The 27,612-nt window shown below is 43.7% G+C and overlaps 2 protein-coding genes across 10 annotated transcripts in view; both read left to right on the top strand.

The window, feature by feature from the left end:
- Window positions 1-1,646: 1,646 nt before the first annotated feature.
- ptpn5 (protein tyrosine phosphatase non-receptor type 5) lies at window positions 1,647-15,502 on the top strand. Of its 6 annotated transcripts, none has more exons than XM_086163419.1 (14): window positions 1,647-1,968; window positions 4,949-5,054; window positions 6,416-6,683; window positions 7,299-7,421; window positions 7,528-7,623; window positions 7,840-8,096; window positions 8,190-8,382; window positions 8,817-8,901; window positions 9,114-9,193; window positions 9,335-9,472; window positions 9,583-9,693; window positions 10,826-10,986; window positions 11,216-11,329; window positions 13,161-15,502. In XM_086163419.1, exons 3-14 carry the CDS (start codon window positions 6,423-6,425, stop codon window positions 13,252-13,254), a joined length of 1,713 nt encoding a protein of 570 aa, XP_086019545.1. In that variant the 5' UTR covers window positions 1,647-1,968; window positions 4,949-5,054; window positions 6,416-6,422; the 3' UTR covers window positions 13,255-15,502. The 6 variants fall into 6 exon arrangements, with proteins under 6 accessions (XP_086019545.1, XP_086019547.1, XP_086019548.1 ...); XM_086163421.1 differs by having other exon boundaries at window positions 6,400-6,683; XM_086163420.1 differs by lacking the exon at window positions 1,647-1,968 and adding an exon at window positions 2,105-2,209.
- Window positions 15,503-16,660: 1,158 nt separating this feature from the next.
- The window catches only part of dusp8a (dual specificity phosphatase 8a), a 43,977-nt gene continuing 33,025 nt past the window's right edge, over window positions 16,661-27,612 (top strand). The window contains exons 1-2 of one of the 4 annotated variants that reach the window (XM_086163615.1): window positions 16,661-17,025; window positions 22,996-23,406. In XM_086163615.1, the coding sequence (XP_086019741.1) occupies window positions 23,170-23,406 (237 nt within the window). In that variant the 5' untranslated portion in view covers window positions 16,661-17,025; window positions 22,996-23,169. Of the gene's footprint in view, window positions 17,026-17,147; window positions 17,260-20,102; window positions 20,123-20,518; window positions 20,613-22,995; window positions 23,407-27,612 lie in introns of those variants that run through there. The other 3 variants (XM_086163616.1, XM_086163618.1, XM_086163617.1) reach the window with 3 other exon arrangements.

The following is a 27,612-nucleotide window of genomic DNA, read 5'->3' as shown; positions in this document are numbered from 1 at the left end:
TCTGGTCTGCTGCCTCAACAGTGGAAGCACGTGGCCCATTCAGACTCAATGTCCCTCGTCTCCCTTAAGACGTTGTTGTAGCTTTACAAGAGGTGGGAGTTGAAACTTCCTCTGACAGGGGACTCTGCCAGACATTCCCAGCAGATTGTCACGTTACGTTTGGGTCTGCCATGTCTGAGTGCCATCCTCCCCCACCATAGGAGCCAGCTAACCACCAGGTGGTGATCAATTGACAGCTCCGCCGCTCTCTTCACCCAAGTGTCCAGGACATGTGGCTGCAAGTCTGACAACACAACCGCAAGGTCAATCAAAGAACTGTGACCTAAGATGTGTTGTTGCCAAGTGCATATATGGACACCTTTATGCCTGAACATGGTGTTTGTTATGGACAATCCATGAGGAGCACAGAAGTCCAGTAACAAATTACCACTCCCAATCACACCCTTCCAAGTCACACCGTCATTGCCTACGTGAGCATTGAAATCTCCCAATAAGACGAGGGAGTCCCCGGTATGAGCGCTCTCTAGCAGTCAGAACCTGTCCCCCCACCTGAAGGCGGAGGGAAGCTACCACCTGGTCCACGGGGTGGAATCCCGCCATACAAGTGACGAGTCAGGGGGGACTCAATATGCCCACACCTGCCCGACGCCTCACACTTGGGCAACTACAGTGTAAAAAAGAGGTGAGGTGAGTCCGACTGTATGTAGTCGGAATCTCTCAGCCTTGTGCCCCAACTCAGGCTCTTTCCCTGTCAAAGGTGACAGTACATGTCCCAAGAGCCGAGGATCAGCTCGCCAGCTCGCACTGCACCAATATAATATAATATAATATAATATAATATAATATAATATAATATAATATAATATAATATAATATAATATAATATAATATAATATAATATAATATAATATAATATAATATAATATAATATTTGGGCAGCATAGTGGTTACCACTTCGGCCTCACAGCACGAAGGACCTTGGTTAAGTTCCGACGAGGGGACCTTTCTGTGTGGAATTTGCATGTTCTCCCTGTGTCTGTGTGGGTGTCCTCCAGGTCCTCCGGTTTCCTCCCACAGTGTAAAAAATGCAGCAGGTTAATTGGAAAAAATCGCCAAAATTGCCCCGAATGAGTGAGTGAGTGAATGGTTGTCCGTCAATGTATGTCGCCCTGTGATTGACCAGGGTGTACCCCACCTCTTACCAGATGACAGATGGGATAGATTCCATCATTCCCCCGCGACCCTGAGCACAAGATAACCGGCAGACGATGGATGGATGGATAATAAAATATGAAACTATATCTTTTATTAATCTGTAAACATTATCAGTTAATTTTTTGAAGATAGCAATGCATAAATATTGGTATGTTATTTTAATACCAGATAAGGAATACAGCAGAGTATTAATGCTCAAGAAGAAATAACATTTGCAGTATAAACATTTCCCTTGCGTAGAGAAAAGAATAGCATGTTTTTGATTCAGTTTACAATGGGGGAAGTTAATGTCAAAGATGTATGTCCCCACCTTGAGATTGATATGCTGTCTCTCTGTCTCTCTCTCTCTCCCTCCCTCTCTCTCTCTCTCTCTATGCCCCTGTTCTCCAGCTCCCTTGCCTTCTCTCCCTCATCCTGGCTCTGTTGCCAAGGCTACCGCACAGCCTCTTGCTGCATATACCTAGACGAAGCTGCCGCCTGTGGATCTCTCTCTCCTCCAGGATACAAACAATAGAAATATCATAAGACTTTTCTGCCTCTATCTCTCCCCTTTCAGATGCAAACACCCACATTCGTTGGATTCTGCCTCCCCTAACCCTCACACACATCCGTCAGCCTGCCTCCCTCTCACACCTTCCCCTGGCAGACAGAGGAGCAGTAAAGGGATTGGCGTGGTTAGAAGTGCTTGACTCCCGGTCTTTGGCTCGGAGGGAGCAGTGTAGCAGATGGCGACGTGAAGACAGGCTCAGTCAGGTAAGACGACTTATCCTAACCAGACTTTAGGCTCTGGACAAGTGAGTGTTCCAGCCCTCTTCTCCTCCCCTCTGTCTCTCCCTCCCTTCCCCTCCGTGGTTGTGCGACATGAGGTGAATACCAATTCCACAGTAAAGCCCCCACAGTTAATATAGATACTGCGCTTTTCTGGCTGTAAAAAGGTAGTGATCCATCATGAAGCCTCTGCATGTGTTCATTTCCACATTCAAGCCGACAACAGGTTAGTGTCTGGATGCCGGAATACCTTTTTTTTCATTCATCTCTGATCACCCGAAGCTTGATTTCCTCTTTGTTGTATCATGTCTGTGTGACAATGTGGGAGTTACCAGAGAGAGATGCAACAGTCCACCTCCCAGGGTGATTCATTACTAATCCATGCAGCTCTGCATGGTGTGGCCGCCCCGGCTCACCGTAGCCACGTATGTGATATGAATGGTCTTTTGTCTTAGACTGAATGTCTGCCGGGGATTCCTGCACTGATGTTGCGATGTATTATAATCATGTAACACAATATGTTGTCACTGGCAATCCAGATTTATCTCCAGCAGACTGTGAATCAATTCGCTATGCAGCACATTTCAATTATTCATACAGTATAGCTTAGGCAGAATTGTTATTTTATACGGGTGTTAATGAGATTTGCCTTTGAAATAGAGCTGCGGCAGGAGGTTGTAGAAGTGTATGTAAAAAGTAGCGGTGATTGATTATCTGTCTGGGTGAAATACAGCGGGCTTGCTGGACATTTGATTTTAAGGTCATTCAGCCATTCACTGATTCAGTGTGAGCTTGTGTTTGTAATGTCAAGATTGTGTGTTCTGTGTGTGTGTGTGTGTGAGTGAGTGAGTGACCGAGTGAGCGAGTGACTGAGTGAGAGAGAGAAAGGTTGATGAGGCCCTCATTGCTTTATCTCATGTTACTGTTCCATCATCACTTACAGTAAGAGCTTCCTCTTACTTCATCTCCCTGCCACATGAGCACTTCACCAACACACTCGACACTTCACTCTTGACATTGATTCAGCTGGATACAGGAAATGCTACTTGGTTCATTTTTAAAAAAATGTGTTTATTTTATTTTTTTATTTTGCTATGAAGGTGATGAGGTTTTTAAAAACAGCCTCCTGTTAGATGTGAAAATAGAATCTAAATGTTGATCCAGACACAGCATTCATTTCCATCATCGGGACTATCCATGAAAACATGGGCCAATTGCCACCGCAAAAAAAAAAAAAAACATCATTATTTTGGCTTGTTGCTGGCTGCTGGAAAGAGCTTTGCCGAGCTCACTGGTCCTGCAGTTCTACTGTGACACAGGACATGGGATTATTGTTGTTTAAGCTCAGGGGGGATGGTGGACGCTTTGAATGAACGCGGATCGATAACAATACTCAGCGCATGATCTATGAAGACGGAGGGGGTTCGTGTTTGGAAGGGCCGAAAGCCAGTAGACCTTCAGCGAGGACAGAGGCTCGGTCACCCTGGCAGGTTTGGTTTCATACTGCAGATTGTTTTAATGTGGTGAAATTTTGAGCAATATATAATGTGCATTCAATAAGTTTTGGGCCAAAATATGTCAGGCGTGAATGATGAATGAGTCATAATAATTTGGCAGCAGGAAACACATTCATTTTTGTAGCCTAAAAAATCTGCACAGAAGAAAGTTAGAGGCATCGATGCAAAGGGACCGAGTCCATATCTACTGCCTTCTCCTGCAGTAAGTTCCAAGGACATCGGCCAGACACTTATAATTTTTTATCTATTTGGCCAAGTTATAGTAAATAATTACTGGATCTCCATTTTAAATATCATTGATATACTGACCATAGAATTTGAGAAATAAGGGCTGAGGGAATCGTGAATGAAAACGTCCATGGCCTTCCAAATGCCCTGACTGACAGTTTCTTCACAGAACTATAAAAAAAGAACCTGAAAAACAAACCACAGAAAGTGAAATCAAAGATGCGCCGAACTGTTAGACAAACTTAAATATTGTCACTTTGCTCCCAGAGAAGAAATATCTTTGTATTTTTCATTTCGCATTTTCAGAGCCAATCTGTGTGTGTGCGCGCGATACAGTATCCTGGGTACCCCAGTAACCAAAATGCCATCCTTACTGCGTCATCCCTTCAGACAACCTTCAAACAAAAAGAGCAGCTTTACCTCCCATTCCTTCCTCCGTCCACTCACCTGCCCATCTGTTGCTCAAAAACACTGGCAAATGGAAATTTCGCAGTTTCTCCTATACAACCCAATACGTGTCTTTGTGCCTGTCTATAGCATGTATATACGAGAAGTGTACATTGTATGCATGCATGTTGCTATGGCTACAAGCCGGGCAAACTAGCGTCATCACTTCAAAACCTCCTTCACAGCAAACAGAGAGAGAAAAAAAGGACTCAAAGCAGCTCCCCCTTGGTTCAACACCTGCAGTCTCTCACTCTTTCTATCACACACACACAAACACACACACACACACACACACACACACACACACACACGCACACACACTCACACACACACTTGTCCGCAGCTCTTGTGACTGCTTTGGTTTCATATTCCACTGAGCTCACCCTGTCCATTCAACAAGGTCCAGCAGCATAGGAGGATAGGGAGGGAGTATGGGGAGATGAGCAGGGAGTGAATGACTTCACGCATACTGAATCAGCAGGAGAAAAACTGGGTATCTAGGTAATCTGGTAAGCTGGGCTCCCACCAAACCATCAAGAGGGTGGATGTATTGACAGTTTACTTTGTAACGTAGCATTACTTCAAGAAAAAAAGGCACAGGTGTTTCTTGAAATTCACCCACTCCATCCATCCTCCATCCTTGCATCAGGAGAGTGACCAGTCGTACTTTGCTGTATATTTGAAGATGATTTGTGTTTGAAAAATTGTCATGTTGCCCCATATTTCTCTTAAAGTTAAAAAATGAAGGGAAATGTTCACCTGTTGTCCTCCAGATGTGACTTTGCCAGACAATGGCTGACAGCGACCGGTTGCTCCAAGATACAAGATTTATCATGATCATGTGATCTTACTCCTACAGCAGATCCCGCACTCTTAAAGGTGAGTGACTGTGATGGGTAATTTCTTAAATACTACTTTTTTTTCTTAGAATCACCTCAATGAGCAAAAGGAAAAATAATGCTCACAGGTCGATCACATGCATCGTTGGTTGAGGTTATTGATGAAAACTCGCTCCCAACTAATTCAGACGAAAGTGGAATGTGATCCAATTACTTCCACGGAGTCCTGCATTCACAGTTTCACACAAAGCGTGTGTGGTAAACAGCCAAATGTACAAAAAAGCTTTATTAATGGTTGAAGGACAAAAGAGCAGAGCGGAAAAGGGCTTTGAATTCACTGGTGATTGATACAGTGTGTGTGTGTGTGTGTGTGTGTGTGTGTGTGTGTGTGTGTGTGTGTGTGTATGTGTGTGTGTGTGTGTGTGTTTGTTGTGAGTAGATGATAATGCTCAGGACGGATGAGAGGGATGAGAGCCACTCAGTTGCCAAGGCAACGGACAGGGCTGTAAACATGTTCCCCCTGACTCATCTCTTCACAAAGGAGAACCTCTCTCTCTCTCTCTCTCTCTCTCTCTTTCTCTCTCTTACTTTCACTCGTTCACTCTCTCTCAAACACACACACACACATGCACACACACTTCAGAGGAAATTATATTTGCTTCTCTCTACATATATTTCCTTACTTTAGCAACAGCCTTAAACATTCTGTAGCTCCGGCTCAACTCAAGGTTTAACCATAAAAACAGAATGATTTATATCATATTAACTTGCTGTTTGTGTAACTGTATAAAGATATGTTTCTCATGAATAAGAAATACATAAGAATGGGATAAATGACACAATCTGGCACACGCACAAACACACACACTCGTACAAACACACACACACACCTATCTATGTAAGACAACAGGGTCCGGATATTAGGGCCACTCCAAGCTGCTCTGAATGGGACTGTGGTACAAATGCAAGTGCGTCTGTCACATACACACATATTCCTTTAAACACGCAACCTGACAAACACTATCAAGAACAAGCTAAAATTGTAATTTAACAAAGTGATTGCTGTCAGTTTTGTGCAAAGGCCTGATAATGGGATTAGTAAAAACCATTTCAGTGTGACGTGTGTTTTCATATCCAAGGTCAGATGAACTTTTTTTTCCAGTGCGTTTTAATGGTAACAACACACACGACACCTGACGTGAAACCGATTCATTTAAAAATACAATTTTTGAATAGGCCGAGAGATCACACACTCCAAATCCCGCCCCCACTTTAACACAATACAGTTTAAGCAACAGATTACATCAGACAACAGAATTAGGATCTAACTTGAAAGCCCTGTGATTGCAGAGAGGATTAATGTGTCAAATACCCTTAACACACAGGAGCCTCATTTAACAGGAGGATCATGACCCGCCGGCTGAGCAGCTCCACCCGTTCCCACACCGAGGACTCCATCTTCCTGAGGCCCGATGAAGACCCGGTTTGGTTGGATGAGCCGACAAAGGTTGAAAAAATAGACGGAGCCCCCAAAAAGGATGGGCCGCAAGAATGTAAAGACGGGTCCGGCCAAAGATCACAAGGCCCGGAAGTGTTTATGCACAAAGTGTACTCACTTGTGATTGAGTTCTACTGCTGGGCTGCCCTCTTTGTCGTCTCCCAAGTCACGGTACGTGAGTGGATGTGAGTGGGTGGGAAATGAGCCAGAAGTTTCCATTACTTTTGTTATGTCTCATATGGCAGAATGTAGCACTGCGCTTTACTTGAAATACTTCTTTTCAACTCAGCATGGATTTACAGAATGTGAAAAACCCCGTATATTAGATGCATCACTTACGCCATCGAAACCTCAGCGCGAGCGCTCGGAGGATTCTTTCAACTTGACCCTTATTTTTGAGATTTTCTTCACATATGCATCATTACCCCGTCATATCCTCTAGGTGCTTCAGCCCACAGTGTACTTTGGCTAAAATTGGACACCTTTTTAGTATGCATCCGCTTTTTTCCATCGCTCTTTCTGCCGGTTTCATGTTTGATTCATTTCAGAAATACTGACAGGTGCAACATTACCATACGTTTAAAAAGGGGAAAAAAAAAAGGGGGGTCTTGTGGCCATTATTATGACACTCGACTGCATGTGGTCAATTTGCAGCTTTTTTGTGCCTGTGTAATCAGACATCTTCTTTTCTTCTCTCTTTCTCTTTTCACCTGAGAGCCTGATTACTAGTGCATGAATGACTGGAGGGCAGCACAATGACAATCTGCCTTCCCTCTCTCCTCCCAGGGGTACTGGGTATTTTTTGTGGTGGAGGGAAATGGGCCACTCTCTTCCATCTATAAAGCCCTCCAGGTCATTGACTTCTACCTTAGCTTTGTCTTACCCTGCCACCCAATATTTGGAATGGACGTAAGTGTCAGTCATGGATCATAGATAGCAAAAAGTCTGAATCTGAGGATGTGATGTGTCCACTGTCTATCTGTCTGTCCTGTGTGTCTCTTTCTGCTCTGGCCAGTCCATGGCGTTGATGAGAGAGGTGATAGACACCACGCAACACAACTGGATCGTGCACGGTACTGCGGGCATCGGTGTGGCCATCTGTGTTAGCATGGTAACGTCCTGCATTTTTTTTTTTTTTTTTTATCATCAGAAAACTTGTTTTTAGGGGAATTTGAAGTATTTGTCCCTTCACTGAGCTAACTGTAAGCAAGCTCGAGTGTAGTTTACAAGTGTCAGACGGATGGTTTGTCATTTAAATCGTAAATTTATTGACTGCAGGATTGAAGTCGAATGATGCTTATTAAATTCTCCATTGGTGTCTCCTCAGGTCGTCCACATGGTGTGTAAGTGGTGTTACGGCGCTGGCTTGCGGTCACCGAAAGCCGTATCAAGGGACATCGGTGATCGGCGTCAGTCTGTGAGCCGTCAGCCCTCCTTCACGCTGTCGGAGTGGACGGACGCTCAGGAGGATCTGCTGGACCTGGACCCTATTCCCCAGACTCCAGTCTTTGAGACGGGCACCGAGAACAAGCCGGAGGGAGACGCCGCCACCCTCACAGTCACACCAGTGGGGCTCCAGGAGAGGTTGGCATTAAAGTGCTGGGAATATCTCCAACTCATACTGGGCATGCTGTATGTGTACATAGGCGTTTGTTTGATTCATCATGCATCACACAGGAGGGGCTCCAATGTTTCCCTCACCTTGGACATGTGCACACCAGGCTGCACAGAGCCCTATGGCTACGGAGCCCAGCTCTCCCCCAGGGACCAGTCCGCCCAGGAGTACCTGCGGCAGGGAACGCACATCCTGTCCCCTGCCATGTTGCACAGACGGGCCATGGACGACCAGGGCCTGCAGGCTGAGTTTTACGTGAGTGCGATTTACCCATTTGTACCCTTCAGCTTGACATATATACACAGAGGGCGATCAGAGGCGCAGACCGACTTGCAGACACCCACACACCCAAGAGCCCAGTGGGGCTCTGCACACACCCGTGAGCTTTCCCGCTGCCTGTTAGTAGGCGAAAGAGACATAGATATTGCCATATTTGCTCATGAAACCTACAGTGGATTTCAGCGTCTGTCACTCTAAGGATGGGTATTCAACATCACACACAATTAGTCCAGGCTCTCTCAGGCACGTACTGGACCAAAAGTACAGTTTACTGTCAGGTGACATATGACTTAATGTCTCGGATGTTTTTTTTTAAATTGTCGAAGGAATGGGCAGTACTCTCTGTCCCGTACAGCGCTGGCTGCTTGTTGTTGCACCGACATCACCTATTGTTCTTTGTCCATTCTCAGGAAACTCCCATGAACTTTGTGGACCCAAAGGAGTACAACTACCCGGGGCTGGTGAGAAAGAACCGCTACAAAACCATCTTGCCCAGTGAGTACCGCAGAGACACAACTTACAACGGTTCCTTCACAAGATGTGCTTTTTTTCGTCATGGGAACCCCCATTTCATTGTATCATATCTCCCTTGATCTTTGCCATGAAACTGAATCACCTTCCAACAAACTGAAACACAGCAAATACAATTATGTAAATACTATTTTCCACCATACCCTGCTGACGTCTACTGCCCTACCTGTCTGCAGACACACACAGCAGAGTTATCTTGACGTCACAGGATGAGGATGACTTTCTGACAACCTACATCAACGCTAATTATCTTAAAGTAAGTTTATGATGTCCATTGGTGAGGAAAACAGTCCGGCCGATTTATATTAAGTCACCTGTTTTATTTTCTATGGACATTTAGAGTGTTGGACCTTTCCAGGCCAAGGTTATGATAATAGCTTGCTTGCACTGCATGTAGGGTTATGGGGGCGAGGAGCGTGTCTACATCGCCACTCAGGGTCCGACCGTGAACACAGTGGGAGACTTCTGGAGGATGGTGTGGCAGGAGAGAAGCCCTATTGTTGTTATGATCACCAACCTGGAGGAGAAAAATGAGGTCACTCTGGAAACATACAAGGGGACAACAGTGATGATGATCATGGATGCATTGATGGAAGGAAAAAGAGATAAGTGGATATTTGGTCCATTTGTGTGTCTGTCTCACAGAAATGTGCAGAATACTGGCCTGAAGACACTGTGACCCATGAGGGCATCGAAATCATGGTAGTCACGGTAACACAGAAGGATGACTACAGTCTGAGGGTGTTTACTTTGAAGGTAAGACACACAACAGATAGTGAAGAACAATACGCACAATAAATTTGAATCCGTTACATATAAAAATAAATGTACAAATACAATACAATACAATGATCATTTTATTTTATTTTATTTTATTTTATTTTATTTTATTTTATTTTATTTTATTTTATTTTATTTTAACTTTTGCAAGGCCTTGACCCTGACCTCCGTAAAACAGCAAACTCATAGTGAAGAACAGCCTGAAAAGAGTATATTAAGACAGCAAAAATAACTGTTCATATGGAAAACCATACATTTCACAAACCCCTCATGGCAGCACAATTTGCTGATATGTGTATTCTATTAATGTCCATATTATACAAATCTGTGAACAATCTGTTTCTGCTGTTAAAACATGGCCTAAACTTTCTGTGCTTGCTGAATATGCGACCAATTCAAACCCATCACAGGTCCATTTAACACATTTTCAATGAGGAAAGTTAAACTTACACCTAAAGTTAGACTAAATCCATCAACCTTCTTCACAAATGTTAGCTGTAGGGCCATATGAGTTGTAGGGAATATTTTTGTAGGGCCCACCTGGCGTTCATGGATGTGTCTATTGGGGCACTGGATTTTGTTTATTTTCACGTTCACGCATTCATGACGTTTTAATGTTGTTTTCATAATTAATATGGGCATTCACGTTTGTCAAGGCACACAAAATGATTCACCGCAACCTTTTCCTACACCAGCGGATGTCTTGCTAATTAAAAAGTATGTTGATTTCAAAAGTCTGCTGTTTATTCAGTTTCCGTCTGTTTGTGGGATTGACTGGTACTGTCAGACTGACAATAGCAACTCATGGAACAGAGCAAGCCAGGTGGTGTCATTATGTTGGCTACAGTAACAGCAAAGGGGGAATACACTAAGTAAGTTATTTTTTATAACCCTGACTCTGTTTTAGTGTCTTGTTCTCCTCATTGTTGTCATGGCAACTAACACCAAGGTAACAATGTGGATGTACATGCAGAGCATCAGGCTAATCAAAATATTCCTTCCCACTGCGTCTCTCACTCAGTGACATGTCAGCGTGTAAATAATATGATCGAGCGCATTTCATGGCTGTGTGTCGGTGTATGTTATCATCTGTGTGCATGTGCTTCAGTGTGGAGATGAAGAGCGGAGCCTGCGACAGTACTGGTACACCTCATGGCCCGATCAGAAGACCCCGGATAAAGCCCCGCCTCTTCTGGAACTGGTGATGGAAGTGGAAAGAGCCAGAGAGGAAGCCGTCACCTCTAGCGGCCCTATAATTGTGCACTGCAGGTACCTTCCCCAGAAGAGTTACACACCTGCTTTGCACAAATTAAATGTAATCTGTCAGTCAAAGGCTCATGAAAACACTGGTGCGGACAGAAGAGCCACTTGGCAGTCTTCTAATGAACAGATCAAACGCCATCTGGCAATCCTTCCAATCAAATTATTAACTGATCAAATGATTGATCCTTCTGTTTTCTCCTCCTCCAACCTCTCACCTCGATTGTTTGGCTTGCAGTGCTGGAATTGGTCGCACTGGATGCTTCATTGCCACCTCCATCCTCTGTAAGCAGCTGAGGACCGAGGGAGTGGTCGACATCCTGAGAGCCACTTGCCAGCTCCGTCTGGACAGGTGAGCTATGACTTGCCACAATGATGCTGAACTCTTACAATAATAGATCTGGGTCAAATTCACAAGCTAAATATCCACAGGGTTAGTCTTAAGATTAAATCTAATGAAAATAGATGACTATTTGAATACCAACCATGCGGTCTGCCCATAGCACCATCTCCCTAATGGTTAAATCCATCATTTTACACTTCCAAGACTCATAAAAGCTAATTCATTCAGTAACATAATCCCTTCTCTTAAGTTTAAATGAGAAAATCCTGGCAATGAAACACATTTTAGCTCATTGCAATGGGAACGGAACAGGTGCAAAAAAATAATATTAACTGCAATTTGGTATCTGTGGGGTCTCTTCACGGTGAGCTAATGTGTCGGTCTGCCAATAATAATTGTTATTATTTTCGCCTCTGATTCACTGGTCAAGGTGTCATTGTCGGTTTCGTTCAGACTGTCTGTTCAGACAGAGAACTTATCTTTCACTGGTGGTATTTCAAGCAAAAGCAACTGAGATGATGATCCAAATTCACCGTGCGAAATGTCAGTAGATGATCAATAAATTGGAAGAGCGGGTGACCCTGTCAGGCATGTGGTCCAACATGTTTACGAACTTCCCTACTAACATTTTGCCTCCCACATTCTAAACCATTATGTTCTAGCAGTTGGTAAGTAAATGCTATTTCCCTATTTCACAATGAAGAGCGCAAACAAAATGATTTCCAGGCCGAGCAGAGGCCAAATCCCGGAACCATATATTTTGTATGTCCTCTTTTTCCACAGAAACACGTATTCATGTCAGCTAATGACAAGTGTTTGTGTCAAAACTTGGTGGAAATATATTTACTCATATATCTATTAATTTGTTTTTTTATGGCTATTGACTTTACACCACATTTGTATACTGTTTTAATACCGGCCCCATAACAAGTTTGATTACTGGTAGGTTTGAGAAGACTTTCACGAGCTCCAGACAATATAATGATTTTGATGGTCCGTTTTCGGATGGCTCTCTGCTTCGGCACACCTGATTCAAACGATCAAATCATTCTAAGGCGTCTGTCTGGTTTTGACGGTTCATTTGGATTTTGCAGCACTGGAATGGCAAAACATTCAAAAACATGCTGGATGGAGGCTCCTCTGGAGTGGAAGAGAGAAAAATCGCTCCTCGTAACACGTTGCCGCAGACCCTGAGACTGCAGTTATAAGACTGCAGTCCTTCCACCACGTTTCTGACACCCTTGTTCCTCGTGAATCTGTTTATGAAAATCCAGTGCCCTAGGTTTGGCTCTCTTGTAAACAAAGGGCCCTGGAAACATTGTGTTTTTATTAATTGAACTCCTTTGAAATAAAAAACAATCTATTTTTAGTCATTCTTACCCTCAATCACAGTTAACCTGTCCAAGCATGTTTGATCCCAGAACCTAAAGCCATCTGCTTGCTAGGAAGGACACATTTAATCGACAGCGCAACAAATGTATGATCACAAAATAAGGCCAAAAATAAACAGGAGACAGTAAATGGAGGAGTGAATTGAATATAAATACAGACTAAAACTGCTTAAAACCCCAAGATCAGATGCAACAATGTCCACGCAGTACCAGTCTAACCTTAAGGGTCATGCATTAACGTTTCATCTGACAGTCCGGTCACAACTTTTACTTTCTTTCTCCTTTTTGCAGTGCACTTGTCTCACCGTGAAAAAAGTAATTAAATCTCACGTGGAAAATGAAACAGATTTCTAAGGTGTATTTTGATTGGATATGGCTTTGTAACACATGTGTATATTTACTCAAAACATTAAATATGTTCCACTATTGTGCTTGTGTTTGTGCATCAGGGGTGGGATGATCCAGACGTGCGAGCAGTACCAGTTTGTGCATCACGTCCTCAGCCTGTATGAAAAGCAGCTGTCTCACACCGCTGAGGAGTAGAGCGAGCACTTCCGCCACACGCAGACCGAGACACACCACTGTACACTGTGCCGCCTCAGGCGGTACGCACCACTGTACCTAGCATCGTTCCAATCTCACCCTTTAACACTATCAGACCACCGTAATCTCATCACCTAAGTCGGGGTTGCTCAGACAGGACTCGGTTCAAGTCTGCGCCAATTGTTTGTCTTTGCGTGGGACAAACAGATGTGAGATTTGAGATTGCTACCCATCCCCCTGAAAAAGCATCTTAATCATATTATTCCTTGTCACTAATCCTTGCGGTCCTGGAGAGTCACAATAATCAGACCTTGAATAATCCCAGCACGCACTCCTGACAAAAATTCATCAGTATAATGAAGGTATTATCACATAACTGCACGGGTCTTAAGGCCTCACCGAGTGCTCGGTCTGACGACGAGTGTAAAGTATTAGAAGGGGTTACGCCGGAACCGAAGTGGAATCAAAGTATCTGCAGTGTGTCAGTTTGCTGTGAATTGCAAGTTCAGTCTCCCTGAGTTACTGTCAAATATGCCAGCATCATTTAAATCTAAAGAAATGATCCAATGCCAGCTAAATATTTTCCACTGATAGATATGAAATTCATTATTAAATCATTGCGTTCGCTCATACACTCTCGCTGACACTTTCAATGTAAGAGAAATAATTACAGAAGGCCTGTTTCAACTTATGATGCATTCAGGAGCCAAATCATCTTCAGGTTGCATGGTGCTAAGTGTTCCTTAAAGGCATGTGCAATGTTATGGAACATAGGAATGTAAAACAATTAGGTTATTAACTAATTAGGATTTCTGTGCAATCTACAGTACTACACTTTTACCATGCCGCCTGTGCAGTTCTCATGGCCCATGGTGTTTACAATACACAACTCCTGCATCGAAGCCGCACAGACCTACTCTCAGAGGTTTCACAGAGCCAGCGGGACCGAGGGGAATGATGCCGTACGCAGAATCCTTGGTGGAGAAACTCGTGCACATCGAGGTGTGACGCTCGCGGGAAGCAGGAGTATTGATAATTGCACCGAGGTCACCGAGTCATCCCGTAGATGTCCCGTTCCTATCATGACGCTCTTCGAGTCACTTGCTCTGTGATGCCTCTGCGCCGTGTCAACACATCTGTAAGACACCCATGATTGTTGTATAGACAGGTCAACCCTAATCTGTATGAAGCACAATAGACCAACTAAGGTTGTCCCTCTGATGTTCAGCAGTAAAAGTTATTTTTCCGTATTGTGCTTTGATTGTGTTGAGTTTAATGGATTGCATGTGCTGTATGGGACCCCATAGGTCCACAATCAAAGCGTTGTAATTGGTTGTCCATGCTTTTTGTTGTGTAAAAGGGTTTAAGCCTATTATATTGCTTGCTTTAGGCCAATGCTTTTGATACAGTTTGCTTTTGTGAAACCAACCAGAGATATTTTTAGAACATTTTGATACAATCCTTTTGAGTAGATGCCTTGTGTACATTTGCGTTTACACCATGATGTATGTAGCTCATACTGTGGATCAGATCATCGGTTTATATTGCAAGATTTGACACAACATATGACACCCGCCAATGTTACCTGACAGTAGAGGAAAAAATGAAAAAAAAAAAAGATTACGTTCAATCTTCAGTATTATTACGTTATGCCTTCGGCGGTTGCTTTAATACGCTTTGCTTTCAGTGTATGTTTTTATCATTTTCTTGGAAATTTTATTTTTCACCTCAGGCTGAGTTTGAACACAGTCCCCGCTGTCCTCTATCTATGACTCCAGGCCTGTTCTCAGTTGACAACATGACAAATAATGGCTATATGTAAGGCAGCTAAAACAGTTAAGACTGTTTTCCGAGCAAAAACAAAACGGAACTCAAACCACTTCGATCCCGAACGTCGACTCAGCAGCCGTGAACATTGTTAGAGGATGCAATGAACTATGTGGTTCAGACCGATATATGAACATCTTGCAAATTCAACTGCCGCTGTCACCTTTTACAGAATCGTGAGAATCTGATCTAGAAGGCCACCTCCACATGTCATCCTCTGATTATGTCCCCTGACTTTGACTGAGAAGCTTTTACTTTTCTTGTTCTCACTGCTCAACCGGTCTGACTCTGATGATCATAGTGGGGACGGTGAAACAGCCAAATAGAAATACAACTGACCAGCAATCAGAATTCCTCTCCTCCGCAACAGCATTGCTTTGAGTTGTAAATTTTTGCATTCAAATAAAGGTAGATTTTCATGAACCTGTTTTGGTGTTTCTTCTGGCGATTTAAGTTTCACAAGAATATGCACAGTGAAGCAGAAAGCCCAATTGCGTTGAACTCCACTTTGCATACAGTCGGACGACACTCTGCATGAGCACCACAAGGTGTCAGTATTTATTTGTTGAAACTGTCATCGCCCTGCAGCCGACTACCGGCCAACCACCGCAGTGAATTTAGAGACGCTGTCAGTCAAAGGATTAAACTGATAAAATACTCAGTTCCTATTCCAGGGGGAATAGCAGGCTGTTTATTTATACCCAACTAAAACTATTTTTATATATTTTATTTTTTTTTATATATATATTATAACTATTTTTGTAATTATAACTAACTATTTTGATGTAATTGTTTTATCTCCGTTAAATAATAAAATCATGCATGTGTGACTCTTATAGGGAAATAAGGGATTGGCAGCGCTTCTGAAGATGTTTTTTTTTCTTCTCATTTCATTTCCTTATACACGTACTACCGGGAAGATCGAGGGTGCAATCTAAGGATGTTTTAAGTTAGGAGTGCTATTTGTCCCGCGTGAACACAATTTAGTTTGCCAGGAATTATCTTGAGGTAAACAAAAGCCATCAAGACACAACATTATAATACTATTCGAAATTGCTTATAGAAACACTTGAAGTTGCGGTAGATTGACTTCGAGGCTTTGTCCATTTGCATGAGCTGCTTTCATCATTTACTAAGCATACCTGCAGAGGGAAGATGTTCAGGTGATCATCTTAACTGATCCTCAAAAAGCGGTAAAAAAAAATCACAAATTTACATTTCACAAAATTAACAATTCCAATTTGTATATAGGATATACACGTAATTAGAAGCTGTCTATTTGTGCCTCTGTAAAATGTAAAAAAAAAAGAAGAAAGAAACTCAGAATATTTCGTATAAACGAGTGTTTTCGTGGTTTTATTGGAGCAGGGGTGAGAAAAGCACCGCGCAATGCATATTTAATACCAAATATGATCCAGCTCCGGTGTCCTTGTCGCTGCGGAGTCTGGAAAAGCGCGTCTCCTTTAAAAAAGCCGAACTGGCCCTTTAATCCGCGTATCTGGCCCTGACGTCATTCAGCCCCTGAGCCGCCCTCGCTGATTGGCTGTCGGTGACGTAAACCTCATATTTTCCTATTTTTTTCTCCTCACCCTACTAAACCATGACCTCATCGCTTTAGTTCATGAAAGTGCTAAAGTGCACCTTCTGTAACTAGCCCCCCACCCCCCTCCCCAACACACATACACTTTGTTAGCTACCTCGTTGTCTTAAAGCTAAACTATCTCCTCAGCCGGGCAGTCAGAAGGATTTTTTTGTTGTTCTTGTTTTTCTTTAGTTTCCTTTTAAAGCCGCGCTTTCATGACTCGTCCGTCCCCGGCGCTGTCACCGTCTGTCAGCCGCGCTGTGCCCCGCGACACGCCGGCCAGACCCCATGACGACCCCGCCGCCGTGCCCGCGCCAATGGAGGCTAGTTGAGTGAACCCGGGGATGCCAGGAGCCGCGGAGGTGAGTGTCCGCGGTCACAGTGTTATTGCTAACTCTTGTTAGCCGCCGCGGCTGGCCGGGTTTGACGAGCTGCTGCGCCACCAGCTGCCGTCAGCGTGCCGCGCACTCCCCCCCTGCACACACTCACACACACACACACACACACATACACACACAAATACTCCTTCCGTGGTCTTATGATGTCAATGGAGCAAGACCCTCAAGTCGGCGTCTCTCCTTTTGGACTTTTAAAAGGTAGGGAGGTTGACCGCCGATCAATGGAGCGTCCTGTTTTCCGCATGCGGACAAATCCACGCGTCATAACAACACGGCGCAGGTCTCCCTCAGCCCACGCTCATTGAAGCCTCTCATGAACGTTTATTTCGTGCTCCATGCAGTATCTGGGGAGATAACCCCCTTTCCCCCTGATGCGTTTTTGATCTTGTTTTTTTTTTTTTTTTTTTTTTTTTTTTTAATTTATGTCGGTTTATTTCCGTGCGCTATGAGCGCTCAGCCTCCATCATTGTTTTTATCCAACAGGCCTCATTTATTCATGTCTTTATGCGTGACTCCGCATTGGTCGAGATTCACGTTGTGCATCTTTATACTCATTATCTCACATTTTTTATTAATACACGCATACTGAGAGAATAACCTGGAGTAGATTTACATATCCGTGCCTGCTTTCTTTGTACAATGTGATCCCGTCATGTTGAGCAGCAGGGATAGAGCTCATGCCTTTGTTTTTATATGTAGGTATTTATATCCTCGTGATGAAGCATTGCTTAGTTTCATCCAGCTGCATACGATAAATACATTACATTGAAACGTGTTTAGCATGACTTTCACAGTGACACACACTCCCTATGTGTTCGTTTCTCCATGTTTATTGCTATAATCTGAACATAAATAGCGTGGAAAAATGACATTGCAAGCCTAGACTAATGAATCCAGCTATGAACATAATACAGAGTAAAACCACTTGCAGCCGCAGTTATATGGTTAAAGAATAAACTGTTTCCGCAAGATCTAGTTGCAGTTTTAGAATATCGAGTCGGGGTTGCATGATCATATTTCCAACCTTTGCGTTCACTGCTGTATGGCTTTCTGTGTCTTAATGTTATAGTAAACAAAATCTGTTTGGGTTAAGGACTGTTGGCCAGGCAGACAAAACAAGCTATATCAAGACAGTGCCCGGGGCTGTTTGAAAGAATAAGAGTTTTTAGTCTTCTCGAGCATTTAATTGTTGACTGAAAGAAAAGAAACGGGAGGATTAATGATATTGGAAATTATATTGGACCTCCATAGTTTTCAATCATATCATGCAGTAAATTACAAGCACTCTAAACAAACTTGTCTGGAATTTTTCCAATATTTGCCAGAGCTCATGGAGAATGCCACTGTTGCAATCAGCAGCTGTGTGTTTACACGCTTGAAGGCAACTTTTCACGAGAATCCAGCATTTCAGAGTAAAGGGCATAAGATGATGCTCTGATTACATTATGGCTCCGGTGTATGCAAACAACACGTCTCTTATTGTCTACAATTCACTGACAGCCTAGCAGACTGTGGCTGGTAGTGACGTTATGTAGCTAGTGAATGAATAACCTGGATGGTGTAACATCAGCTCCAGGTGCCCTCCAGTTGCTCTCTTTGTGTTTGTCTCTCTCTCCGACGACAGATATGACATTATTTAGCTGGCCCACCATGCGTGGGCTGCAGTTGTATGAGGGCCCCTGAACCCCCCCCTCCCCCCACCGAGCGAACGATCCGATTTGTGGATTTATTTCCTCAGGTTAGCTTTATAACCAAGAATCTCTCTGTCTCAGTGTCTTTACCAGCTCTCGATGATTTGTTTGTCTTCATTTTACATGACACGTTAGGCATATAGCTCATGTCATTGCTCTTGCCATGTACAGAATAATTGCTTATCTTATTTGTTAATCGACGCTCTTAGCAAATCTTATGATGTTTGGTGCCTCAAATTTGAGCTGACACAGAAATCAGCCGTCAAAGTAAAAGCACAGTTACATTCAATATAACCTACTTTGCCTTGAGCTGCCAAGTCAAATCGAATAAATCATATGTTATTGATATGTGACAAGGGAAAAGTCCTAATTTCAATGGCTTCTCACCTGGATTGTTTGAAAGGTATCACTAAATTGTTCTGTATCACTTGTCCAGACTTCTAGCATGTCCATATTGGCTATATTAGGAAAATCATGTTAACCCGAGCTATCAAGCAAGGTTTTGATTGGCAGTCTGTAACAGGTCTGCCCTGCATGCCAGCATGCAAGCTGTAAGAATGTACACTGGAGAGGATACGGATACTGTTACAGATGGCATTCATGAATGTTCCAATGATGAAGCACAGCTGGAAATCGCAGTATTTATGTGGTACATGAAGGAAAACTCAGAGACAGAAAAAGAACCTAGATAAAAATTTGACCACGTCCTCTTGTTCTTCTTCTCACAGCAAAGGTGTATCCACATTGTTTTGACTGCACTAAGTTGTACAACTTTATCTGCCTCGATCTTCTGACCTTGTGCACTTGTTTGTATAAGAGAAGTTCAGGGGGGAGGTGTTGTCTCAGAGTACGACAGAATTGCCACAGCTGAACCACAGAAATCGCAGGAAATAAATGATCATTGCCATTGACTTGTAGATTTTTTTTTCTTCTGTTTTATGTTGCAGCTTGTTTTCAGTGGTTCATTAAGAAACCATCATCACTTCCTCATAGTCCTACAGCCAGACACTCATTAGTATTTCAAGGATTTCAGTGTATTTTGAAGCACTGTCAGATTCCGCTGCACCTCCACCCCCGCCGCGTCCTAATCTAGCATCAGCACCCGTATCGTCCCATCACCATCGCTCTTCCTGTGGCCCTTGATTACCCCAGCCAGGTTGTTTCTATGGCAACAACAAAATCTGCTCCGGGCCTGTACTCTCACTCTCTGTCTCTCTGTTCTCCCTCTCTCTCTCTCTCCTCTCAGCTTGTTTTCATCCATTCAGCCAGCACCTCCTGCGAGCTGGGAGCTGCTGCGTATTTACGTTTGACAAGCTTGTTGTTTTTTTCTTCTTCTTGTTCCTGCCTGGATACAAGGTGGAGGATGAAAGGTAGCTTTGCATGATGAATATGCTAGTGATGGGTTTTGCTAGTTATGCTGAATAAGCACAATATGGGTTTACCTGTCTGTATTATTTATCTATGACTTTATGACCTCTATCTTTTTCAATCCATTCCTCCCATCTTCTCTCGCCTTTCCTCCTCTTGTCCAAACAAACCAAGATCCACAGTGTGTGGAGGGTCGGCGGGATGATATTATAGTCGCGGTGAAGGATGCTTTGCACCAGTCTCCCCCCTCTTGCATCCACACATGTGAAGCTGCACACTCCTCCCCTCCCCAGCCCTGTTCGCTGCACAAGAACAAGAAAGAGTGATAGAGGAGGAAGGAGGGATTCAGAGAGAAAAAGTCAGACGGGCTGGGCGGCTGAGTAGCTGTCGCCATTTGACTTACGCAGCGTCAGATGTTGTGCTCAGCAACAGAGAGGCAGAATCGCATCCTTGGAGCCGTGTTGCTAGCTGATGGGCTCAGTGCCATATAAGGTATAGTATAACAGGTGATGGGTCAGATCATAATGTGGCTGTTCGTCTTTGGGGAGCACTGATAGTACGGTGTGTTCGGCAGAATGGCCTTTGGGATGCCCAGTTAATCAAGGCAGAGTAAGAGGATGTCACTATCAGTATGGTTATGTGCTTCGTAGGTGCGGGTCCCTCAATAGTACTTTGCAGAATATTGTATTCATTCATTACTATAAAAAAGATGGTCAGATAGTTATAGATTAACTGGATGCGGTGTGTTACATTTAAAGATGCGACACAAGCTGGGTTATGTTTGAGCAGAATACTGTGTTTATGCACTGTATCTTTCCATAGTTGTTGGTAGTACTCGATGTATTTCGTGGCTTTGTTTTGTGTGTTGTACACCCCGTACTGCAACTCCTCTGGTTCAGCAGCACTGCATCTGTGTTTACACTTCCAGCAGTTGCCACTGTCTGTCCAGATTTCCTTCCATGTTCCTGACTGTGCTGCTGCTCTTGAATCAGGCAGGTTGCCAGGCAGCAACCTGGCAAACTGTGGATTTTCTTTTCAAGGAGTTGCAAATAGGATGCAGGGCCTATATACTGCAGTGGGAGTCACTGCAACACTCTTTCAGCACCCATGTTGCAAGTTAGTCTACTGCAAGTTAGTTTGTGCAAGAAAGGTCTTTCTCAATTTCCCATTTTCCACTGCACTCTTCACTCTTTCTCTTCACTTCTGCTGTCCCATCTGCCATCTCACCTTGGGCTGACGGTGTTGTTGAAATTATTCATTTCCTCTGCTAACAATACCTACACTGTCCATGGAGGTGCTGTTTGGACAGAGAGAACAACTGCAGGAATTTGTTAATTCAAAATAAATCAACATGAGGCTGATGATAGTAGACCTTAGCATATGGGGCTGCTGGCTTTCTCTGTATATTCAATAATTTTTCAAATCAATTAAGTGTAATCTTCTGTAGTAATACTGATATGCTACTGATTTATTTTTTTACATGCAGATGAAAAATGAAAAATGAAAATATTCAAAGAACATGTGCCCTCAAATTGATATGACAGATTTGTTACTCCAACATAATAGAATTGACCCCAATCTCATCTGATTAAAACAACAATTTGCTGTTCTTTTTCTCTTTCTCTTTTCTCTCTGCATGTCACAAATTATTATTATTTTTTTTTATATTAGCGCTGTGTTTGATGTGGTGGAAATCCAACATAGTGTATGACTGAAGCCTTAATTTGCAAAGATGTACCTGAAGAAGCAAACATTTTGTCTCTGTCTCAGTTTGTCTCTCTTTCTCGTTGGTTTACACACCTGTCTCTCGTACTCTCCCTTTCCAGCTGAGGTTTAAACCCCCATTTAGCCTTTGGGGTAAATGAGAGGAGACCAATTCATTTTTCATGACACCGCGTGCAGGTAGATGAATAAAACACGACTGCAGTCACACTGACCTTCTCACTTGTCGCCCAACACCTTTGTGAAGGTGGAAGTTTGGGTGGGGAGGTTGTTGGCCATTTCTTAGGCACAAACACATTAACGGATACTTGACATTCACACAAATAAGCTTTAGAAATAAATGAGAACATGGCTGGGGTTGAATGCCTGACTGCTGTGGTGAATGTGAGCAGGAATGTTGGTTTGATTAAAAGTGATAGAGAGGGGGATGCACTCCATCAAGTTTATAAATGATTCTCTGAAACACACACACACACACACACATATACCCTGGATGTTCCACAGGCCAGTTGCCTGTGTCCAAACCTGTTCTCTGAATTCCCCCGGCTTAATTTATCTCACACTCTCAGTTTCCTGTTTCATGAGTTACCACACAAGAAAAACCCTCGATAAACAAACCAACCTTCGCATGAACACGCATGCATTAACAGGCCTGCACGCACGTGTGTGCACACGCACACATGTACATACCATACACATACACACTATCTCATGCACATCTAACTTGTCTTTCGCTTTATATTTGGACAGGTGATATCTCTTCAGATTTCTGGACCAATAGATCCAAGTGGCCTTTGAGGCTTTAAATAATTGTAATTCATATCTTTTGCTTTGTGGCTATTTTAATACAAAACCTGCTACCTATGAAGTACAATACAAATGCAGAACAATCACTCGTGCACAGAATAGGTGGGATGATTTCTCTTCATTGTCATCTTATAGCAGTCAGGTCCATTTTTTCATGTCAACATGACTGGGCTGAAGTAAAGTCCACAAGGGGCTTCTATGTTTTTCCAGATTGAAAAATGAAGATGTCACTGTCACTCCTGGCCAATAATGGTAAACTGGTAAACTAGCAAATACAAAGTGTTTGAAACAAGGAATTCATGTGATTTGATTTTAACACACATTTTCTACTGTTTCTGTTCCTCAGGCACCATGAACCTTCCAACACCTGCTTTGGTGGCAGCCCTCCTCCACTGACCTCTCCTCCTCCCCGTTTCTTCCTTTTCCTCCTCCACTCATCTACCCCTCTTCCTTCACCCCGATCCCTTGCAACCCTGAGTCGGTGACCCTGAGGGAGCATACCTCCGAGCCCCCTTACATCATGGCAGGGGAGAAAGGGCCCTCTAAGCGAAGCGCCATGGACATCAAGCGCCTGGCAAGCCTCATTCAGCGAGGCACTGGCCGCTTGCTGGTGATCGACAGCAGGACGTTTTCAGAGTACAATGCCTCCCATGTGCAGGGCGCAGTCAATGTCTGCTGCTCCAAGCTGGTGAAGAGGCGACTGCAGCAGGACAAGGTGTCTGTCACTGAGCTACTGCAGCCCAATGGCAAAGTGAAGGTGAGTAACAAGCACAGAGGACCTGACAATTAATGCCTTTTTATCTTCCCTTGATTGATTCAGTGTGTCAAGCCTGAAAAGAGAAGGAACACCTTGTGTTATTAGCTATTCAGCCGTGCAGAAGTTCATACAAGCTAGACTCACTCCCAAAGCCCCAAAGGAACTTGGGACTCAAGTTCACCTGCCCACGTGAGCAGGTCACTGACTTCATGCCACTTTGACCAAGTGCCAGTGTTGATTGAGGCTGTATTTCTCTGACAAGCCTGAGCCACATCAGTAGGTGTTATATTTGGTGGACGGGCGGGCGTACAGTAAGTTTGTTGCTTATCAGTGGCCCTGAAATTGGATCCTCCCGTTTTCCATGACTTCTCCTCTGTATATGACAGCCTTTTTTCCATAGCCCGTCTACCAGTGGCACGTTGACTCCTGTATTTTTAGTCGCTGTGTGAAACGAAAAGGAACTCGAAGAAGGGAAACCTAAGCAGAGAGCAGGGGCGATGAAGTTAGCATCTTGTGTGTGTGGGATGTTTTTGTGTGCTCATGTAGTTATGGTGCGTGTAAATCTTCAAACATGACTGGACAACAACAGACCCCGGGGAATATGGCAAAAGTCTTTGTTTAATTGAAAGCACTTATACTTTAACATGCATTTTTAGCAACACTTTACACCTAGAGAAGGAAGCACTGATTCCAAAAAGTCCAATAGCGTAGGTGATTGAAATTTTTGTGTAGGGTGTGACGCAGTGAGCTGGAATGTAGCTCTATGCAGGTTTTGCCTTTTGTTGTTGATTTACTTCCTGGTTGCCAATAGCAAGTGAGGTTCTCTAACCTGTCCTGAATCTCGTTCTGTTCAACCTACTTAGCTGCACAGGTACTATTTAAGTCCTGAGGGTGATGAACTGGCTTTAGATTTCCATCTGGTAGAGTCTTAACACTTAGATCACTTAAACACACCCTGTCTACCGAATGCTAAGTAATTGTACATTATAACTGATAATTACTGCCTTGCCGCTTCTGTTGAATTACAGTTAACAGTTACAGGTGACGGACACTTTCCACATGGTCAGATGGTAAAAACGGTCGAGAACTGTGGGTTATTGTTCCTTTCTCCAGGCAAATGACCCTTAGCTCAGCTAATAGCATCTGTATAATTGGTGCATTGACTTTGATTCCCCCATGTGCTTGCTCTTTCTCACCAATTTTCTGGTATACCTATTAGTTTTAATTCTGCTATATTGAAAGCGCCCCTGGTAATCACACCCACGTGTCAAAGCGCTAGCCCAAAATTCAGCACTATTAACTGGACATGGATCCTCTAGAAAACCTCTTGTATTGCTGCTCGCTGCCAGCTTGAGCTGCATTTTACCAGGATAGAAGGCCAGACCAGGAGATCCTGCAGCTTTAAACGTGTGACTCACTCTCATCAAAGACCCTGTTTTGCTCAGATAAGGGCTTTATTTTGAGGTGCGGAATTAAATTTAGTCAGGAAAACAACATTGGCGGGGGTGGGGAGGTGGAAAAAGCTCAAGAGCTGTGTGCTTTAATGACATCCCCGACGTTGAGCTTCAAAACTTTCTCGCAGGTCCATCTCTGCGGGGGAGTGTGTGATTGGCAGGTCTCAGACTAGGACATTATCCCTCAAACTTCCCTGACTTTTAAATTGCCGGGCACTTCTGTGCTTCTCTCAAGAAGCACTTCCTCATCTTCCTCTTCCGACGCACTGTTACCCCGTCGCTGGTTTGTCATCATCCATTCCCCACCCCCAGTAAAGAGGATAAGGCTTGCGATTAGTGCTAGGCTGGATAAAGCTGGAACTAGCCGGGTGAGAGAGGAGGGCCCGAAGGACCACGACTCTTTTGTTATTGGCTAAGCATGACATCATCCCTTTTGTGCGGCCACTGGCAGGCCGCGGGCTGGGCACGTGCAGACCGGCTGCGTAGTGTCAAAGCCGGCTCCCGGCTAACCCCCAGCACGCACACACAAACACATACGCCATCCTCTCTACCCCCCACATTGCTCTGAGCATCGCCAGGAGCCGCCTCAGTCTGCCAAGACAGCAAAGGACACCATTGTGGCTCTTTGTTGTGAAGTGAATGCAGGAAGCGGGACAGCGGCGCTGAGGGTATTCATGGATTGGCTGCTGCCTCTACCACTTCCCCGACCGCTTCTTGCCTCACATCCCATTGAGTACTAATAGCCTGCATTCCCCAAGGCGTTGCACTCACCCTTTTCATAGAACTGCCCAAAGCTTCGGTTAACTGAGCCGAATGAGCCCAAGATCAGTACAGCAGCCATCAAAATGGGCTCCTCTTTCTTCTACCCAGTGGATCCCATCATAACCTGTTCTGACATGTTCTGCCGTCAGTAGGTCAGACAGCCCTGGTGGTGGGCCTCTGCTGATAGTTCGATGGCACAGGCTTTGTCTGCACTGGTGCTTCCTCATGCTGTTTCTGACACAGCAGAGGGCAAGCGGCTGGTTTCTTGGCTTAAGTCTTGCTAATCCCCACTGCTGTGATGGGAACAGCCGGGCAAGCAAGCCTGACAGATGGACCAGAGGTTTTCACTTCAGGCTGGCTGCCTGGCAGAGAGCCTGAACAGACTTCAGGCCTCTGAAGAATGGCACCCACAGGGCACCTGAAACTTCCCCCTGGCATGGAGTGATCTCCAGTATCTACATGCCAAGTATCTTTCGAGCATTTGTTTTTGGTAGAGAAGGTTAAAACAAATAAACATTACCCATTAGTTTTGGAGTGACTTGCAGAATAACTGCAGGTAAGAGTCCAGCCATAATGATGTATGGATGTAAATATAGATGAATATGACCCCTCAACATTATGACCCCGTGTTTTGCTGCTCATATGAACTACAGGTGATAAATGATAAATACAGCTCTCTAAACCGGTACAATGTCCATGTTAATTCTTAGATCCCACATTTTCCTCAGTAAAAAGTATCGACTGGCATGTAAATATGGGAATTTTTTTCTCTTTATTACCAACGGCTAATTCTGTATAAAATCCAGTCACCATCACCTTTTTGCTTAACTTAAAAAAACAAACAAAAAGAAAATGAAATTCGTCATTTGTTTCCCGGTTAAAAAAAGAACATCAAGGAGTAACACAACTCGACCCAATAACATCGATGCAAAGACTTATTGTCAGCCAACGCGTTTGTCAAAGTGTTCTGCAGTCCATGGTTCCAAGCAGTAATAAAAGAAGAAAATAATCTGATCAGTAATAGGACACATCATTTCTATTTGTGAGTCAAGCCACAGTCAATTAAATGCTGCATGTTTGCTTTTTTGACACAGAAATCAGATTGAAAATGGTAGGCCGATAATTGTTTGATCATTTTGAGCAAGGCACATTAATTAGACTCAGGTTATGTGATCCTTATTGAGAAGACTGGTGCCGTGTTGGCCGGCACAGGTCCAGCCCGACCACACGTGACCCAGCGAATGGGAATTGTAGGGGTCTATCCACTCAGCAGATGACGCATCATGGGTTGCGTTTTTCCTCCTTGTAAGTCTCTGATGAAAGATCAAGGAACATTTAGAATTTGAATACTCAAGTGCGAACCGTTTTTCGGAATTCGACAGAACAGGCCAAGAAATAATGTCTCCATGGATTTGAGCCTGAGGCAGAGTTCTTTGGAAACCCCCGCACAGTTTTTGCAGTTGTACAGCCATGGATGCAGATGTTTCCAGTGTTTCAAAATGGCACATGACACTTTCATGTGTCACCTTCCCTGACAGTTGCGGCGCGACTTGTCGGTTGAGTCATGATTGGCATTGTTTCGTAAAATACCAGCAATGTTACTCTGGTTTTTTTTTTTTCAATTATGTTTCATTCACATTTCCCTTCAGGAAGTCCCAACATAGACTTAAGCCAGTGGCAGTGTCCATTTTTTCTGCAAAGCAAGATATGTCATGCGTTTGCATTGATGAGGTCAGTGCATGAATCACTGGGTGTTTTGAATAATACTTCTTAATTACGCAAGCACACATAGACATAACCTAATGCCTGCCATGTCAGGGTTAATAGTCATCTGCAATTAAAGTATTCATTTATAAATGTACAAGGAATATGGAGGGAATGATTCACAGATGATTTAAGGAAATGAAAAGTTTTTTTATTTGAGTAAAGAGGGTTACATCGTTTAACTAGCAAGAGAGAATGGATGTTCTTTTCATCGACAACAATCTGA

Source organism: Fistularia commersonii, chromosome 17 (genome assembly GCF_037954325.1).
Source record: "Fistularia commersonii isolate RoL2024-O1a breed Wild chromosome 17, RoL_Fcom_v1.0, whole genome shotgun sequence".
Lineage (NCBI taxonomy): Eukaryota > Metazoa > Chordata > Actinopteri > Syngnathiformes > Fistulariidae > Fistularia > Fistularia commersonii.
This window is presented reverse-complemented; position numbering and strand designations above follow the sequence as displayed.